The sequence below is a fragment of the Dryobates pubescens genome, chromosome 8 (assembly GCF_014839835.1).
Source record: "Dryobates pubescens isolate bDryPub1 chromosome 8, bDryPub1.pri, whole genome shotgun sequence".
NCBI classification, from domain to species: Eukaryota; Metazoa; Chordata; class Aves; order Piciformes; family Picidae; genus Dryobates; species Dryobates pubescens.
The window spans coordinates 3,305,428-3,323,450 of record NC_071619.1 but is presented as its reverse complement, the minus strand read 5'-3'; the positions used below and the strand labels follow the sequence as shown (position 1 = coordinate 3,323,450).

The following is an 18,023-nucleotide window of genomic DNA, read 5'->3' as shown; positions in this document are numbered from 1 at the left end:
GTTTCTTGCACGCAGCTCACTGCACAACACAGTATTTCAGATGGTTTTCAAGATGTGTTTTCCTACCTGTTCAAAGAAACAGAGGCATTTAAAAACTTGAGGTCCTGGGAAGGAAATGAAAATGGGAACTTGAAATCTTCTGAAGAACATGGCACCAGGACATGACAAATAGTACCAGATCCTCCCAGAAGAGGGAGGATGGACGTCATCAGCCAACTTTTTTTTCCTATTTACTAAGCCCATAAATAATAATGTTTTTAAACAGGTAGGGTAGTTTTGGTTTTCTTTATTTACTGCCAGCAAAATTTCAACCAACCATAGAAGTATTTTACTTACTGCATGAAGTCTGTTTAATCTCAGCGGAAAACTTATTCCTCTCCTTACACCCATGCAGTATAACTGAGTGCAGCACAGAACACATTTGGTCCAAGTATTTTAGTCCAACTTCAGAGAGTTCTCTTCCAGACTTCAAATACATTCTGCTATGTATTAGCTTAGATTTTCAGGTTTTGGAGAAAAATGACGTGTTTAACATAGCATTGGTGTTCAGGGAGTATTTTTCACTACATTACAGGAGAGCCAGAACCAGACACTGCAGTCTAACAGTATTAAGAAACAAGGAGTTTGATGTGCTGGGTTTTGTGTAGGGGTTTTTGTGTTCAGGTTTAAGAAAGATGCTTAAAGTAAAACCAAGTATTTGCCTCCTGAGGAAAACAGGATGGACTACATGTATCCCATGTTGCTTTTTGTTTCCCATCTCTTCTTGGCTTCAAATCTGAAATACAGCACAAAAACCACATTAGAAATTATGAGTGTTGTGTGTTTTGGGTACTCAACCATACCATTCTTAACAGCAAAGAAACCAACAACTTATTTTTAATGCTGTAATAGAAGACATGAGGGCAAACCTTTCCATATAACCAATACATTCATTCTGGCAAAGCTTCTGTATTTAAGCCTGATACACCGCTAAGAAACCCCACAGAAAAAAAACCCCAAACCCAACAAGGTTCAACTAAACAAATAAGATTAGTACAAGCCTATTTCAACTAAGAAAACATTTAGCTGAGATTGTATTGTATACACTAAGTGGCAAGGAAACCACAAATGTTTAATTCTGTACTCAAATGACTTACCCCCAAGCAAGCTTCTTTTTCTTTCGAGCTTCTTGGGCAGCCTCCGCTTCTTGCTTGGCTTTCACAAAGTTGCGGCAAGCAGCAGCTTTAGCAATTTTCACACCGAGCTAAGACATAAAAAGCAACAAAGGGAAACTGAATAGATGCAAATGGCTCACAGGAAATGTAAGCCTCACAAATGACTTGGTCTGATATTGTTTTTCAAAAGTCTCCAGATCCTAAAATACCTTTTAAATATTAGGTTGATGCTCTGCTATTAGATTGGAAGCATGAGAATATCTTAAGAGAACTACAAAAGGAGTGGGATGCAGGGGCAAGCAATCCTTTGCACCAGATCCTTTGTTTCCAAGAAAAGCAAGAGGGGGATATTTAAAAAACAGGCTAAATATATAGACATGCATTCACACAAGCAGCCTCCATGAGTAAGACCAGTCTGTGCCCTCAGCTGTGCTAACACAATAGTATCAGGTCTGACCAATATGGAAAACCACCCAAAAAGAGTGTTTCATACAGGAAGAACTGCTACTACCACCCATTTTCCAGCAGTACCAGTAGTCATGTCTTAGTCTGTCCAGTAAGGACACTGCTTCATTTACTTTGAGTCCATCTGACATTTAGTCTTCACATTTCTAGCTTGTAGATTATTAGCATGGTAATATGCATGCTTTTCAAATAAGGTCATTAATAGGCTGTAGGTGATTACCACTTTGCTTTCATAAACTTACACTGTGAGAATTAAGTTCACTTTAGTGAATGTCAAGGAAGGAAATAAATCATAAAGCATAAAAAGGTGGAAGAAGGTGCTGTGAACTATGACCAGATTATCTTCCATGATGTGCACTGTCCACTGTAGTTACAAGTTGTGATTGCTGTCATGACTTGATGTTATCTGGAACTAAACTACACAAGAATTTGGTTACCGCTTTTCTCTAGGACAAAGAAAGCAACGCATTTCACCGACACTGCTACAAACTGATGTGGACAAGCAGGTTTTCTCCCTATGTACTCCAAAACCTACTGACATTAGCCAACATGTTTCTGAGTGGGTCTTCTAAACTTCCCCCAGATTTCATGGGCATATCAAACAAGAGAGGCATGAGTGACTGAAGTGAAAGAACACTCCAGCAGTTTGGATAAATTGTGTCATTAATGGCAATATGCTTCAATGTTCTGCAGCAACTGAACAGGCAATTCTTATTTACAGAGGAGGCATTTCATCCATGGCATCATAGAATTGTTAGGGTTGGAAGGAACCTCAAGGATCATCAGTACCCCCTGCCATGGGCAGGGACACCTCACACTACATCAGGTTGCCCCGAGCCACATCCAGCCTGGCCTGAAAAACCTCCAGGAATGAGGCTTCCACCACCTCCCTGGGCAACCTGTGCCAGCGTCTCACCACCCTCATGGGGAAGAACTTCTTCCTAACATCCAATCTGAATCTATCCATTTCTATTTTCTATCCAGACAAGGTAAGAGAACTCAAGAATGCACCTTCAGGTGCTGATGCACCAACACATCTTCAACCGCTCTCCCATCAAACACCTACCCTGTAGGTAGGTTGATACTCTGATAATGTTGTTAGAAATAAAACAAGCCAGCACCACTACAAGCTACCCTACCTCACAGTCCTTTCAGAGCTCAACAAGCAAGCAGCCCTTCTGCACAAGGCTTTGAGAGTCTACATGCATGCAGGCAGGCGGCACACCAGTTTGTGCTTTGTTTGAGGCTCTGAACACTGGTACCAGACACAGTCAAGAGACAGACAGAACATTTTTAAAAGGAAAACATGTAAAGCAATACTAAACAAGTTCTTCATCTACTGTTTGCATGTCTTAAGGTCATAAATATGTGCCTATGGAATCATCTTGATACTCAAAGTAACTGATGTGACCAGACATTTCAATACCTTCATAGCATTAGCCACATCATTTCCCCCCCGAACACTAACATTTCATATAATCAGTAATCCAATGCCAACTTCTGAACTGCCACATCTCAAATCAAAACCCAGAGCTTAACATTCTCTTATTTGCACTGTCACTTAGTATTTAAAGGCAGCTATCAAGTTTAATATACTTGCAGTATGAAAACACTTAAGAAAACACCTAAAATATTAAAATACCTGTGTACTTGTTAACAAGACTAAATTATTAGCTTAAAAAAAAGACAGCAATCTGATAGCTGAAGCCACTCAATCAGCAGAACCATGCCACTCTTGAACTGTGTTTTGCCTTCTAACATACTTGAAAATTAACTCTTACTACATGATCAATAACAGTATGTCTTTAATATATATTGTAGTGGTCTATTGAACACATACAAATATATACACAAGTGAGGTGCAGACAAGTGCTGCAGGAAAACCTATTGAACTGTAATTCTTGGAAGGCAGAATGACTTCTTCCCTCCCTGAAAAATATGGAAAACCAACCAACCACCAAAAAAGGAATAATAATATCCTCTGTAGTGTATGCAAAAGTAAAAGGAGAAATACTTTGCAGCAATAATGTTATCATTTCCAGGCTACAGAGAGTCAAGTTTTCAAGACATGAAAACAAATACGCTGCATACAAACAAACAGCCAGATTTAATGTCTTCTGCTGCTACCCACACCCAGACATAAATCTTCACTCCCTCTGTTCCCCCAAAGGAAATTCATAAAAGCTTGGTCAATGGGTTTTACAGTCAGAAAACCCCCAACATATCAGGTCATCAGATAACTCAGTAAAATACAACCTTAAAAGAAGTAAGAAAGCATGAATAGAAAAATATATACAACAATTTCTTGTGTAGTCAAAGTATCAGCATTTTCCATATAGAACATCCAATATTTTGCTGCATTTTAATTAAGGTGTCTAAACATTATCACAAAGAACTGCAAATTGGTCAGAGCACGCAGTAAGGAAAATTAAGCTCTAAAGGCTTTTTATCACCATATTTCAGGAACCAAGGGTGTAAAATGTTCTAATTTGGGATATATTAAAAGCCATAAAAGGTCTTTCAAAAAGATTAATGGTACTTTGCTTGGATTTAAGATAAGGGCTTTAGCTGGTTGGAAAAGCAGGGCCCTGGCTAGACCCTTGAGGCATTCATCTTTACAGCCACTTGGAAGATTTGTAAAAGCGTCTGCATAACCTCAAGCAAACGCACTGCGACATTTAGGGTGGGTGGTTTTTTTTTCACACCCCCCCCCCCCCCCCCTTTTAAATTCCTTTCAATTTTACAGGTTTAAAAGTGTGTAAATCATATTGGGCAGCAAAGCTGATCTAACGGTTCATCCTTCTACCACAATGTATGTTTTTAAAGACAAACTCAAATCAAAACCCGCCCCGAACCAACAAAAAAAAGCAGCCAGCTTCATTTCTCCAGGGCAAAGACCTTCCCATTTTGAAGTTGGCCAATAATTGTGGCAAACATCTTGCTCTAGATGTTTAATGCAGCAGAGATGGAAATTCCTTACCTGGTCCTTTCTTTCCCCCCACCCCCATGCATTTTCTACTCCAGTGAAATTGTTGCCTGGCCACAGATTTCTCGAGCCTCCCTGGGTGTTTTTTTTTTGAACAGTTTGGAGGCATTTCTTTAAAAACACCAATTATCATACTTGAAGTTTTTATGGAATAACAGGTCTCCATGAAAAAAAATATATATGTATTTGTGCCACTGCCTTTTGTTCTTTAATTAAAGGAAAACAGATGTTTTCTGAAGTAAAGCGGAACCATTACTGGAGTACTTAAAGTGTTAAGGTCTTTAATTTTTATATCAGTTTGGTCTACAATTCCTGATTGTCTTTACTCAAGCTCAACATTAATGTCAAGCAAGTTACCTAGGAGACGAAAGAGATCAAAGAGACAAAAAACCCTCAAATGTCTGATTAATCAAGCCTGCAAACAGCTTATTTCTTTTAGCCTGCATGCAAGTATGAAAATGAGATTCTGGGAGCCGTACATTGTGCAGATTTGTTCATTCTTATCAGAACAAAGCCAGCGGCAGCTTATTTCATGGATCATTGGCACTGTCATCAGTGCTACACAGAACGGGTGACAGCTCCTCATTTTGAGGCTTGAACAAAATTAGCAAAAAGTCGGCACAAATTAGCCTCTCATCTTTTTAGTAATATGACATTATTCATTTACTTTTTATCCAATTTTTAATTTTTTCCTTGTCAGCTATCCCTTTCTAGTGTTTCTCGCACTGCATCATAAAACACTTCCTTTCCCACCCCCCACCCCCCCGCCAGCGAGCAAAGAAACGGCCTGAAGTTGAAAATAGCGTGCAAAGTTCAGGCAGAAGAGTAAACATTTTTTTCTGAAGTTGCAGCAGAATCTACTGTAACTTCCAGAAAACTTCCTTGAGGGGGGAAAGAAAATAAATAATCAATCAAACCTTTCAACATCAAATATCACAAGGCAAAGGCTTTTCATTAAGATAGGGCTGCGCAATGTAAATGCTGAATGATACAAGCGATGAGACAACTGGTTCAAGAGCTCCTCCAGAAATATTTAGGTGTGATGTACATAAATGCTAAGCCTTACAGAAGCCCTAACAAAACATCTATATTCAAACAGGTCCCCCAAACACCCTGTGATCATAGCAGAGAAGCCAAACAGCCTTTTAACACAGTGCTACAGTTTCTCATCAAATATGAATCTAGTTATTTCAGGCTCGCCTTCAGCAACGATTTTCTCCTTTTATGTTATGGAATGTTATCCATTGCTGATGGTATATAAAATATATAAAGCAAACAAGAATGCTGAGTGGGGTTTTGCAGTGAAAATTGTCCCCTTTCAAGGGCGGGCTCAACTTGCACCGTCCAATACTTTGTAACACCTTTGTTGTATTTTCATGCCCCGCACTGCAACAGCGAATTCTATTTGGATGGCACGGGAAGGGAGCAAGGACAGGAAATTGTTCCAATATTAAGCTCTTTGCCAGATTTAGACATTTAAATGCAAGTAACTTCTTCCATTCATGAGAAAACACAGCATTAAAAAAATCAACTATAAGCTGTTAGATGCTTTACACAGCCCCCTTGTAAGAAAGGCAGTTTTAAAAAAAGAACTGTAGTACTGTTTTCAGCAATTTCTTTATCTCTGTTCTTCTAAGTAAGAAAGCTTATTAACAAGCTTTGAACTTAAAATCACATTTACAATAATGTGCCATCAACAGTTTTATAAGCTAATTAGAAAAAAAGATTAATTAATGACTGGCTGCTAATAAAATGGCAATCATGAAGAAAGAAACCAAGGGTGCTAAGCTTCAACTACCACCAATTAAGAGCTAATTACAAACAAATTATATATGTGTTTTGCTGTGGGCTTTAATTTACTAAAATGGTTTTAATTAAAAGAGAAAACATGCTGATTAATTGAACTGCAGAAAAAATCTACAGTATAAACTGTGCTTTGTCTGTCTCTTTAATTAGACTTGTAACATCTGAAATCTTTTTTTAAGGTTTGTTAAGGAAAAGATATACATAATTAAGAGAGCATAAGAATGTAATTCTAGGTGATAACCCTGCCATGTTCCAAAGGTTAAAAGAAAACAACCTCAATGAAGAGAGAGATTTGGAAGCACCTCTGCTAAAGTGTTAGAAAATCCTTCAGAGATGATAAAAAAAGAAAAACTTCCCCCCACCCCCACTTCCTCCAGGTCCTTCAACAGGCAAAGCTTCCAAGTTAATTGGTGCTTGGTTACACTCTGGATGAAACTGCATCAATCTCTTCAGGTACCTGAAGGCACTGTGATGAATTGTGAGTGCTGCACAGAATCATGAAACTCTTTTACCAACAGAAGAGCATCCAGCGCTACAACCTGTCCATCTGAAACAGTAATGTGTGACCCATCATCAACCACATCCTAGCCACGTTTCCAAATGGAAAACAGCTTCCAGAAAGGTTCTCACTGACTGTGATATACAACCTTGCTCGTATAGCTCCCACTCCACAGCACATGGCTAAGGGTTACTCATAGAGAACCAATATTAATCTGATCATGGGAAAATGGTCAAAACTCATGCAGCAAATATTGAAGACAACAGCAGGATTGATCTTGCTGTAACATGAAAATGACAGTCCAGTAAATAGCAAATTAGTTTTGTCTGTTACCATACAGATCCTTCATTTAAGCTCGATTACACCACCACAGTTTTCCTGTAAATGGCAGCTTCTTAAAAATCTTTCACCAAAATGCCAGAAGCCACTAAGCTAAGCACTTAGGAACAATGCTGTCAAGAAGCCTGAGCTATTTAGAGCCTTGACAGCCACTCCAGTAATTTAGCACACTAAATCACCAAATATTTCAGAGGTTCCTTTTGACAGGTAAGTCTAATATGGTCAAGATTATTTTATAGTGTTCAGGTTACAGTCCTCAGGCTAAAGTTCTCTTAGACAATGTGGCACCTACCGACCAGGCAGTTAAGGAAACCACCAGCAAATGCAAAGTTTGGGGTTTAGCCAGATTAGTTCTCATAATGCTAAAGCCATAAGAAATCTGCATTCTGCTTCTTGAAGACACTGCACAATAATATGAGCACAAAAGCACTATGAAAATATTCTTTTTTTTTTTTTTTTAGGGAAAAAATGACTTGGAAAATACTTTCAGGTTTATATATTTAAAGGGATGGGGGGGAAGGGGAAAGCTTAAAATTGTTTAATTAGGAAAATAACTTCCACAAGGATCACTCCAAATTGAAACTGATTTACAAGGAAATGAAATTACCACATAATACCTCCAACTATGCACACGGGTCTAATTATCAGCATTTATTCTGCAGAAATAGCTATGCAGATCCCCACAAACACAATAGAAGCAAACAATGTACATTTCAAGATATTATTCCAGGGCTTTTCAAAAGCTGACACAATTCCAAGTGTCTTTTCCCAGCTACCCCTGCTGCCATTAAATCTCAATTACCCTACCCAAAGCATCACCAAGACCACCACTGTATCTCAGCCCAGCTAAGTGTCCACATACACTTCATTCTCCTAGTTTCATTCTAAAAGGTTCAGATTTTGGGGGGTAACTCCTATGTTAACCCTTCTGTTGGCATCTCTCAAGTTAAACAAGTCATCATTAAATGCAGAGGTTGAGCAACTGCTTTAGGCATTCTACATGCAAAATGTGGAACTTTGAAACCTGAAGGACTCTGCCAATGCTGAAAAGCACTGGAATATTTGTGACAAAGCAACTGGATTACAATAAGAAACCTTAACTGTGCATATTATACCATGCACACTGCAGTGAATTGCTAGTTATTTTATACCAATAGCACTATGTTGTAGGTATTAAAGAAATAATTTAGTTTAACAGTGTGTTTTAAACCCACAGAGACTTAAAACTAAGCAGTATAACCCACCTGCATTATGTTGATGCTCAACACAGATTTATCAATGGAGTATTGACCTTACATACTGTAACTGTACCAAAGCACTGAGATGCTCCAGCTAGACTGGGTTCTAGAAGCAGCCAAAAGCAGCCCAGATACTGATGGCCTAAATTTTCTGTACAATAAAATGCAGACATGTCTGTACTCCTTCAGGAATCATTTCACTAATAAAATAGAATTTTGGGATTACTAGAACTCTTAGAGGACAACATCACCCCACAAGAGAACACGTAGGGGGTGGCTAAAAATGCTACATCTGGAGATCTGCTACCCTGATGACTAACTCCCAAACTGCTATCACTTCTCTAGTCCACAAACTAGGCTGACAACAGGAGACAAGGGATAACACTCCATAGTAAAGGTTGGCAGAGATTAAGACTGAATATCATCATCACAGAAATACAACTTCCAATGAAAAGGATAATGCATCTCTAGCCAGTCTCAACAGCTACCCATGAATCCACACATGCAGAGCCTCATGCACAAGGAATCCAAGTTCTAAAGTCTCAACACCACAAATGCTACCACCTTAGGAAGTTTTGGGTTTGAAATCAAATTAGCATTTGGGCATACCTGTCAGAACAGAAGAAAGCAACAAATAATACATCGCCCAAAGTCTCATTTACAGAAGTACAAGAATATGTTCCCTGAAGAACCCACAACAAGTCTCACAGGGAAACCGAAGACCCAAACCCTTGCAGCCACATCAGTTAGGCTTTTAGGATGTAAATGTCAGTGATGCACTCACAGCTGCTAGATTATGCATATTGCCTAAATCACCCCTGATTTTTTTTAAAAGGAATCTGATTTTTCAAAACCTTTTCTTACTGTGTCATGATGATACCATATTGTCAGGAACATTTTGGCATTCCTTTGCCTTTTCTGACATGCTTTTACTGCCGTCCTCATCATCTGTTTATTTTTGGCTTCGTTTTTCTAAATACTGAAGCTGCCCTATCAGTTTCACAGGCTTATAAATGTTATACATCAAAAATTAGTTTCACTTATTAAGGCAGGAAACGGCTTTAAGAACTCTGGGATCTGTGCCTCAAAGCAAAAGCTTTATCAGCAGGTTCCAGTCACTGCTTCTCGCGAAAGAAAATGGTGCCGATTAAAACCCCACACACCTGATTTCAAAAGGAACACCTACCCACTGAACATTCTTCACAGGGCTGCAAGGGGGGCTGTACCCCAAACAGAAGGCAGCTGCGTCTCACACACTCCCTGCCCCCAACCTTGCCAACATGGCTCAAGAAAAACGAAAGCTATACATAAAAAGATGAAGTTGAGAGATAAAAGAACAATAATTCATCCCTTTATTTCTCCAGACTTCTGAAAGTGGTGCGCTTCAGTACAGCCTCAGCACACGACTCCCTCACAGGGCTGTGGTGGATGTGGAAGTTAAAGGGAAACAAACAGTCACATATTTTAACTTGCTTCTAAGAAGCATTATGTAAAATGAGTTTTAAAAGGCACATTGCTTCTCTTTGCAGTTTAAAGCAGTGAATCAATACCATACAGTCCACAAGAAGTATTTCATACTTGCACTCGCATACAACCAATGGGGTTTTTTTAAGTCAGTCCCTTCCATTATCAAATCCTTTTCTAAAAGTCAGTTAGAAATACAACCTCAGGACAGGAAGTATTTTCAAACACCCACTTAAAGAAAATACAGCTTCTCAGGGAGAAAAAGGAATCTTGCAGCGGGAAATGGGGCACATCTTTACAACATTTTATCACATGGATTCTGCCTCGACAGAGCTCCTCATGAGATCAAGTCAGAGCCAGTTGAGTTTTCCTTTTTTCCACATGCTATTTATTCAGATAAAGCCACTTAACCAAAACCAAATGGAGGCTGTGAATACTAATAATGTTTCAAGCATTTTGTTTTCAGCATTACAACATGCTAATATTTGAAAGTCAACAATTTGGAGCTAATGTTCCACAAATAATAACACGTTGCCGTAGCACCTGGGATATGCTGGATGTTGTACAATCCCATGGCTACCAAAATCAGATAACAGTTTATCATAAATATTACAAAACCTTCAAACTTCTTACATTAATTTGTTTTTATAGTCAAACAATCTGCACTCAAACCTCTCTATGTTTTATTGATTATGATACTCTAACCACTTTGGAGTAGATGGGATAATGACATTTGTGAAGGAGAACAGCGAGTGTTTTTTCACGGTGTACACATGAGAGGTAACGTAACAGTATCACAGTCAGACTTAAAGGGAACATCAGGACACATTCCTACCACTGTCAATAAACTGCTCTCTCTGCAGATTGAAGGTTTTGTGATCATTGGTGAAAAGGCAGATAATAGGCATTAAAAACTGCCCTGAGTGACTCAAGGCAGGAGATTAATGATTGTGTACGAACACACACTGAGGAGCAGTTAGTTTTACCTAACCTCATTTACAGAACCTTACGACCTTTACTTCCCATTTCAGAAGCCACCTGTTTTCAAAGCCACCACAGTATTGTAATAGATTGCATTGAACAGATGTAAATCTGCCATTTCACATTAAAGCTTTGCCTGAAACCCTGTACTTAAACGTTTTAAATATTTGGATGAAAATGAGAAGTATTCTGAATTTTTCTTCATGCTTTTTCAGTACCTTTGAACTCTGCCAGTACATAAAGTGGACTGAAAATTTCCCCTTAACACTGAAGACAGAATATGCAAGAGGAGAATGAAAGACCAAGCACATTATTAATTTGTAACATAAATCTGAAATATTTATCATTTAAATTATATAAAACAGATTGCTTTAAAACAGCAGCTTCTCCACTCTCCTCAAGTAGTACTTCATTAGTTTTAATTACCTGGCTTCAAAAACTATTCCAACTAGCTTTTTATTCTACATTTCTTCCTTTGCATTTCCTCCCCAAGCATAAATGGTACTGGGCATAACAGCCTTCATGGATTTCAGTTACATACTTCAGCTGCTACCACCTACCACAGGTGCACCAATTCAACTACTACTTATATGAACTTCCCATTACCAGAGGTTATCTCCACTTTCAGTACTTGCTCAGCACCACATACCAAAGGGTCCCCTTTTTGTACCCAAGAGCAGCATAGCCTTCATAAAATTACTCAAGATACATTGAGTAACATGACAATACCTTGAAAAAAAGGAGTTACACTCAGATGGTTTATTTTTCCCACCCAAACACGTTTCTATACTAAAATTAAGGAGGAGGAAAAGAAAAATCCATTTATTCTATAAACCTAATTCTAAGCAATGTCTGACATCCATCTGCTCCCACTCTTCTTCAGAATTCTGCCAGCTATCAACTCCTGATGTACAATTTGAGTGTATCTGTCCTTACTTAGGGATGTCTTGCTCTAAACTTGATAATCTCTACCTTTCTTCAGGCCTCCCAAGCCTACTGGGGTGGGAATGCAAAGAAAACTGAAGCACAGGGAACTGACAGGAAAGGAACATCCTGTTTACTTGGCTTCTGACATGCAGAAAAATCACAAGCTCCATACAGATGGCTAGTTATTGACTCCTCCAACTCATGGAGCCAGCAAGGGGGCTTTAAAACCAGGTTATTTGGGATTGTGTATGGTTGTATTTTCAATTCTTACACATAGCTACAGCTGTCCAAGCGTTACTAGATCAGCAGAAAAATCCTTCAATCACTGTCAGAGATCTGATTAGGAGACAGGAAAGATGCCCCAAACAATCTTCAATGCTATTTTAGTTAGATTTTGGTTTTTTGTAAAGATGGACAAAACTAAATGTTTCCTCAGAGCTTTTCTTAGCAGCCCACTTACCTCACGAATGGCTAATCTATCACTCAGCTCCTCAGCCTTATCAATGTCACCTTCAGCCACAGACTTCTCTATGCTAAGTTCAAGGCCAGACTAGAAAAAGAAAAGCATGTATTTTTTAGGACAAGTGAAGAAAGCAAACATTTAAGAGTCAGCAGCTCCTTTCTAAAAACACTTCTTCCTTAAAATTCTTCATTTCAAGACACTGCATAAACCTGTAATTTCTCTGTAACACAAATCACTTTGTCTATGTATTGTAATGGACAGTATAATTATGAATTCACTGAAAGGCTGCCTGAGCACAAATCATTGCATTAGTTCCACCTTATGTGCAGGATAATACTGTAGGTTAAAAAAATTACACGGACTAGTTTATGCCTGTCACAATAAAATTTCATCTGAAGATCTGGCTTATCTCTTCCATCCCTGGAGCTTTCTGAACCAAATGTGCAATATGTGTGTCAGGTAATATGAAGAATGGCAATTACCACTGTATCGTTACAGTTCCAAGATGTTATCTTTACCCAAAACCTGAGTTCTGGCACTGAGCCACTCCACTGGGCTAATAAATTAAAAATTCTAGCAATCCTATGGAAAACAATGAAAAAAAGCTTCAGAACTTCACCTCTGGAAATGAGAAAATAACCTTTATGATCAACACTATAAAAAGTTCTGCAATGGCAATGTTTAGGAGTAATGTAACAACAAAATGTGAAGTATTTACTGGAAATTAACAGCTGGGAATACTTCTGAAGGAATACAGAAGGGTGGCACAGAATTAGGCAGTGACTTCAGAATTCCATCAAAAAAACCCAAACCCCCAAATAATCAGTGTTATGACAAAAGTCAACTTACAGCCAGGGAGGCTGGCAGTAATATTTACTTTCAAAGACAAAAAGCAAAAAAAAAAGCAAACAGAATTCTTGACAGAGTCATCTACAAATACTGCACTTGAATTTTCCAACTGGAATTTGGGGGAAAAAAGAAAGAAAGGAGCTCACAATTAGAAGCTGCAGCGATAGCCAGCTCTGATGGATGTCCTTTCTGACAATAATGAGATTTAAGTTCCACAACCGATACAATCCCTGAACTTACATGGAGAGCAGCTGCATTTTACACTTTGGGCCTCAATCCTGATCTATCCTGAGCAGTTCAGTGACAACCAAGCACACAGCAAAAGGGAAAAAACTCAGAAGCAAACAATGTCTCATGACTTGCATGAAGCAACTTACTTCAGGCAAATGAAAAACAGAAAATTTATCACAAAGGAGGCTGACTGAAGAGCTGATGTCACAGAACTTATATAGGCCTTTTACTAGACAAAGAACAGAACAAACAGTGCTACAAGAAACTCATAATGAGTTTAACTTGTCCATAATGTTGCAGCAGTTACTTCAAATATGATTAGTTACACAATAATGTGTGTTATAAATCCAGTAAAACTGTATGGTTAAGTTTGACCCTCTAATTCCTATTGCACTGGTTTCAACTGAAGCATTTATTTGAGATTTTAAAGTTAGAACGCAACTAAAATAAAAACCACAGAAAACAAAAGGAAAAAAACCAAAGTCAAACAATGCCTATGAAGTCTTGTGTCTTCTGTAACTATACAGATAGAACACAAGGACAGATATTGGCTCAAAGGAAGCACAGCTCGGCCTTTCAATTCAAGTGTGACTCGTGTGAGATCTCAATGGAATTCATTAAAAATGTGCAGAAAATTGTCCTTGCTCAGAGAGCCTCCATCATTTAGGCACTTTCAAACAGTCTCAGTTTCACTCCTATCTTAGTCCAGGCTGAATTCCTTTATTGCCACACACAAGCTGACATTGCTTTTGCATCAACAGTCACCTTTTGTGGAGCCTTGCTAGCCGCAGGGGATTCAAATCTATCACTGATTCCAAAGTATTGTGTAAGTTCTTTCCATTTGTCTTCATTTGCCAACTGTTGACTACTAAAAACAACAACAAAAACAAGTCATTAATATAACTAGATCCCTTTCTACAACTTGTAATATTCTTTCCAAACAGAAAGAAATTCTTCCATTTGGCAGACATGCTCTTTTCACCCATTCACAGTTTTTAATGGAAGTGAAAATTAGTTATTCCTTCTACTCTGCAAGTGTAATGCCACAGTCTTGAAAGCAAGCTTGCAGGCAATTAAGAGAGACACTTAGGGATAACATTATTAATTAATGCAACTTAAAATGGACCTACATTTCTGTATTTTTTTTATTATCAATAAATTCCATTAAGCAATCCCTAGAATCAAATTCAGCCTGCCTGCCAGACACTGAACAGCTTCATCAGCTATTTTACATGATGATCCAAGTCAGGCCTTGGCTATGCACCTGGTTGAGCTTTTCACAGGTTCTATCCAATACTAAAACAGACCACTGATAATCACATTGACCTGGTTATACCTCTTAGTCACTTCATCATTCTTGTTCTGTTTTTCTAGGAGAAAAAAGAAAATAAAATCCAATATTACACAGTAATACTCTACAGCTTCCAATGAAGTTAACAGAACTCTAATTGGTCCCATTTCCTTAGAAAGATTGACACACAGATTTTTCACATGTGCATTTAAACCACTCAGCTCTAAGACTTTCCACACAAAGAACTTCCAACAATCCCTGTGAAGAAGTTTCTACCAGAATATACAAAAGCATGTTTCACAGAACAACTGAAAAGCACTTAGCCATTATAAATTGCCATTAGCTGGGTAAGTTCTACCTCCTTTAAAAAAGTACAAATGTTTGATTTGAACTTTAAGTAGCAGTTTATAACCTAGTCCTACAAGCAATGTATAGGGCTGGAAAAATAAAATCCTAGGGAACAGCTAGAATAGATCTACTCAGCCACTCAATCCTTGATTAAATATATATATAGAGAGAGAGATATAAAAAACAACCAAAGGCCAAAACAAAAAAGCCCACCAACAAGCAACTCCAACTTCCAACATGTTTGATATTAATTCCATTTGGGAGAAAAATCAATCCTGTAGTTCTATAAAACACCTTTCCTGCGGCGCTTTCTCTTCCGGCTTCTGTTTGCCTGATTTGCTTGGGCCTTCATTTCACGGTGTTTCTTCTGAAGCTCCACAAATTTCTACAAGATGAAGAAAAGGCAAATCAGTATTTTTAAAATTCTTTCCCATTTAAAAGATGATTACTTCATGAGCTGAGAAATGTTGTTCCCCATACCTTATTTATCCACAGCACATTGGTATAGCTACTACGTTACAAGTCGTGCGTTAAGAACGTCCAACTCTAGTGCTGTCAAACTGGAATTAGCTCTAATCTTTCATCACATCTCTGACTTTCTGCCTCCCCCAGATCCCAGAGCTATTCCAACCCAAGTGTTTTCTCATGGGAGATGACACTGAACGCAGTTATGCCGGTTTTTGACTCCTGAGCTATTCCACTTATTGCTATCACCCAGCTGGTAGTTTGCAATCCCAGTATCACTGACAGCACCATCCTTGCACAGCAGGCTACATACAAGGATCAATGGATAGAGGAGAGCAACTAGCTTTTACCAATTCTTATTTTGACTCAAAAGCTTAAATCAGACATTGCTGTATTATTTTTCCCCCCCCAGTCTTTCCATGCAACAGGAAAATCATGAGATTATTATCCAGCTATGAGTCTGAATACCTGCAGCCAATCCCTATAGAAAGCAGAAAGGCACAGAGGTCTGCTTCACAAAGAAATAACATCAAGCACTGCTGGTGATGTGCATGTGTAAATCCTTACTAATGCAGAAAGCAGTCACAAAGAAGCTCAGAGCCCACACACCACTGAAACCACAACTCTTTAAGCAACTGTATAGTTAGCCAAACATCTCCCTGCTGCACTTTCAATCACCACTGCAGTGGGGGGGGGAAACCCAAAAGCTACATTCACTTCCTATCTAAATTCCTCTTCACCTGGCTTGAAACAATCTGAGGTCTCATTTTGATCATATTTTATTTCATCTATGTATATTGACTATTCAACACCAAGTTAGTTAATAAAATGGAGTTATGTTGCATTTACAATCTGGACATTTAAAGAATTGTAATGATACCCACATTCCATATGTTTAAAGGAACTCCAGAAGGGCAGGTTTGAGACTCATTTTCTGCATCCGCCACTGATAACACAACGGGCTCACTGCTGGCACTACTTTCAGGTCCATTCCCTTGGAATTCAGAAAGCTGAACTGTTATAGTATCTTCTTTTGCATCTTCCTTTGAAAAGGAACTATGCAGTTCATCTCCATCATCAGAACTTAAGTCAACATCACTTTCATTCAGTCCTGGAGGTAACAGTCCACTCCACATCTTCCAGTTTAAACAAGTCCAAGCTACCTAAAGTCACTGTAAAGACACCATAATTACATGCACTTACCCATTTCCAGACAAAAATACAAATAGCCAACAGAAAAAAAAATATAATAAATAACAATATGCACAATCAGAATCACTTAATTTCTCCTGAGGAAAGTAACCACCACCAGATGTTTTAGACAAGATTATAAAGCTTCTAATACTTACTATTTTGACAGAAATAAGCGGATTTAAGTACACAGGTTGAAGTTATTAGCCCCCAACCCACACACACACCCTTTTTTGTCCTTTTTTTCTTCCTTGTCAGTGAAAGTTTTATCATGTCCCATTTGTTTCTAGCTGCTTTCAGCATAAGGGCGATATTGCAGCAAATGTCTCCCGTCCCTCTCCACGGGCAGCTGCGCAGCGGGTCCAACCCTTCCACACCATCGCTTCCCAGCATAGCACAACCGCCCATTCTCTCCACCGGCAGGCTGACAAAGCCGGGCACGAACGAGTCCCGCTGGCCACGGAGGGAGGACGGAGAGAGAAGCCTGCTCGGGGACGGCGGCAGGCCCGGAAGGCGAGGGCAGCCCGCTCCCAACGGAACGGCGTGAAGCGAAGCACCACCCTCAGCCAGGGTGAGGGGACGCAGACGGTCCCTTCAGCCCCCCACAAGCCCGATGCACTGCCGAACAGCCCGCGCAACCCCCACCTTCCCTCGCCACAACCCTGACGCCAGGACTTCCCCCGGGCCGTGTTTACCTGTCCGCCATCTTGGCACCGCCGGAACACCCCGCCCGCTGATTGGGCTCTGCCCCGCAGCCAATCAACGGGCACTTTGCTGCCCTGGGCCCGGCCCCTCTGGCCGCCCTGACCAGCGGGCGGGGCGCTGCGGGGAGGGCTGTCTGCGCCGGGGCGAAGGGACGGGGCGGCTGCCATGGGGGCTCAGGAACCTAGATGCCTCCTCCCTCGCAGTGAGGTTGCTCTGGGAATACTGAGCAAATTCCTCGCACCCAGCAGGGCTCCAGAAGGGTGTGACGGCCCAATATGCGCCAGGTGGTGGTGTCATAACTAAGCAATGCCCTGGAAGAAAAACCACTGGCAAGTTTGACAGGAGTTGCCGTAAAGGAGTGTCTGTTCGAGAAGTAAACCGTGAAATTTACACAATGCCTGAGTGTTTCTGCTGAGGCAGAAACAGCCTCAGCAGCCTTGCTCTTCGAGGAGGGAAAAAGTCCTTTTAAAGTTCCCACTAGTGCCTTGTATTAATGTGCTAAAGAGAAAACTTCCAAAACCTCTAATCCCAGATCTTCCAAGCTTGTTTTGTGGATCCTTTTCCAACACCAGAGCTTGCATCTTCCTTGAACTGCTCCAAGAATGTGGAAAAGCTCTTAGA

At 39.7% G+C, this 18,023-nt stretch overlaps 1 protein-coding gene across 2 annotated transcripts; it reads right to left on the bottom strand.

Moving 5' to 3' along the window:
• Positions 1-247: 247 nt before the first annotated feature.
• Positions 248-17,433, bottom strand: FAM204A (family with sequence similarity 204 member A). 2 transcript variants are annotated; one of them, XM_054163498.1, is made up of 8 exons: positions 17,393-17,433; positions 16,391-16,678; positions 15,336-15,426; positions 14,739-14,772; positions 14,168-14,267; positions 12,320-12,409; positions 1,137-1,243; positions 248-775 (listed from the first exon to the last, which is right to left on the bottom strand). In XM_054163498.1, the coding sequence occupies exons 2-8, from the start codon at positions 16,640-16,642 to the stop codon at positions 724-726; spliced, it is 726 nt and encodes a 241-aa protein (XP_054019473.1). In that variant the 5' UTR covers positions 16,643-16,678; positions 17,393-17,433; the 3' UTR covers positions 248-723. The 2 variants fall into 2 exon arrangements, with proteins under 2 accessions (XP_054019473.1, XP_009907725.2); XM_009909423.2 differs by having other exon boundaries at positions 250-775; positions 14,168-14,270.
• Positions 17,434-18,023: the final 590 nt, after the last annotated feature.

Excerpts from the sequence above, each read along its gene's own strand:
- FAM204A (XM_009909423.2), bottom strand. The coding sequence starts at position 16,642 with ATGTGGAGTGGACTGTTACCTCCAGGACTGAATGAAAGTGATGTTGAC. Across the intron at positions 14,773-15,335 it reads GAGAAAGCGCCGCAGGAAAG|AAAAACAGAACAAGAATGAT; the intron begins GTGTTTTATAGA and ends TTTTTCTCCTAG. Across the intron at positions 12,410-14,167 it reads CTAGCAAGGCTCCACAAAAG|TCTGGCCTTGAACTTAGCAT; the intron begins GTGACTGTTGAT and ends TTCTTTTTCTAG.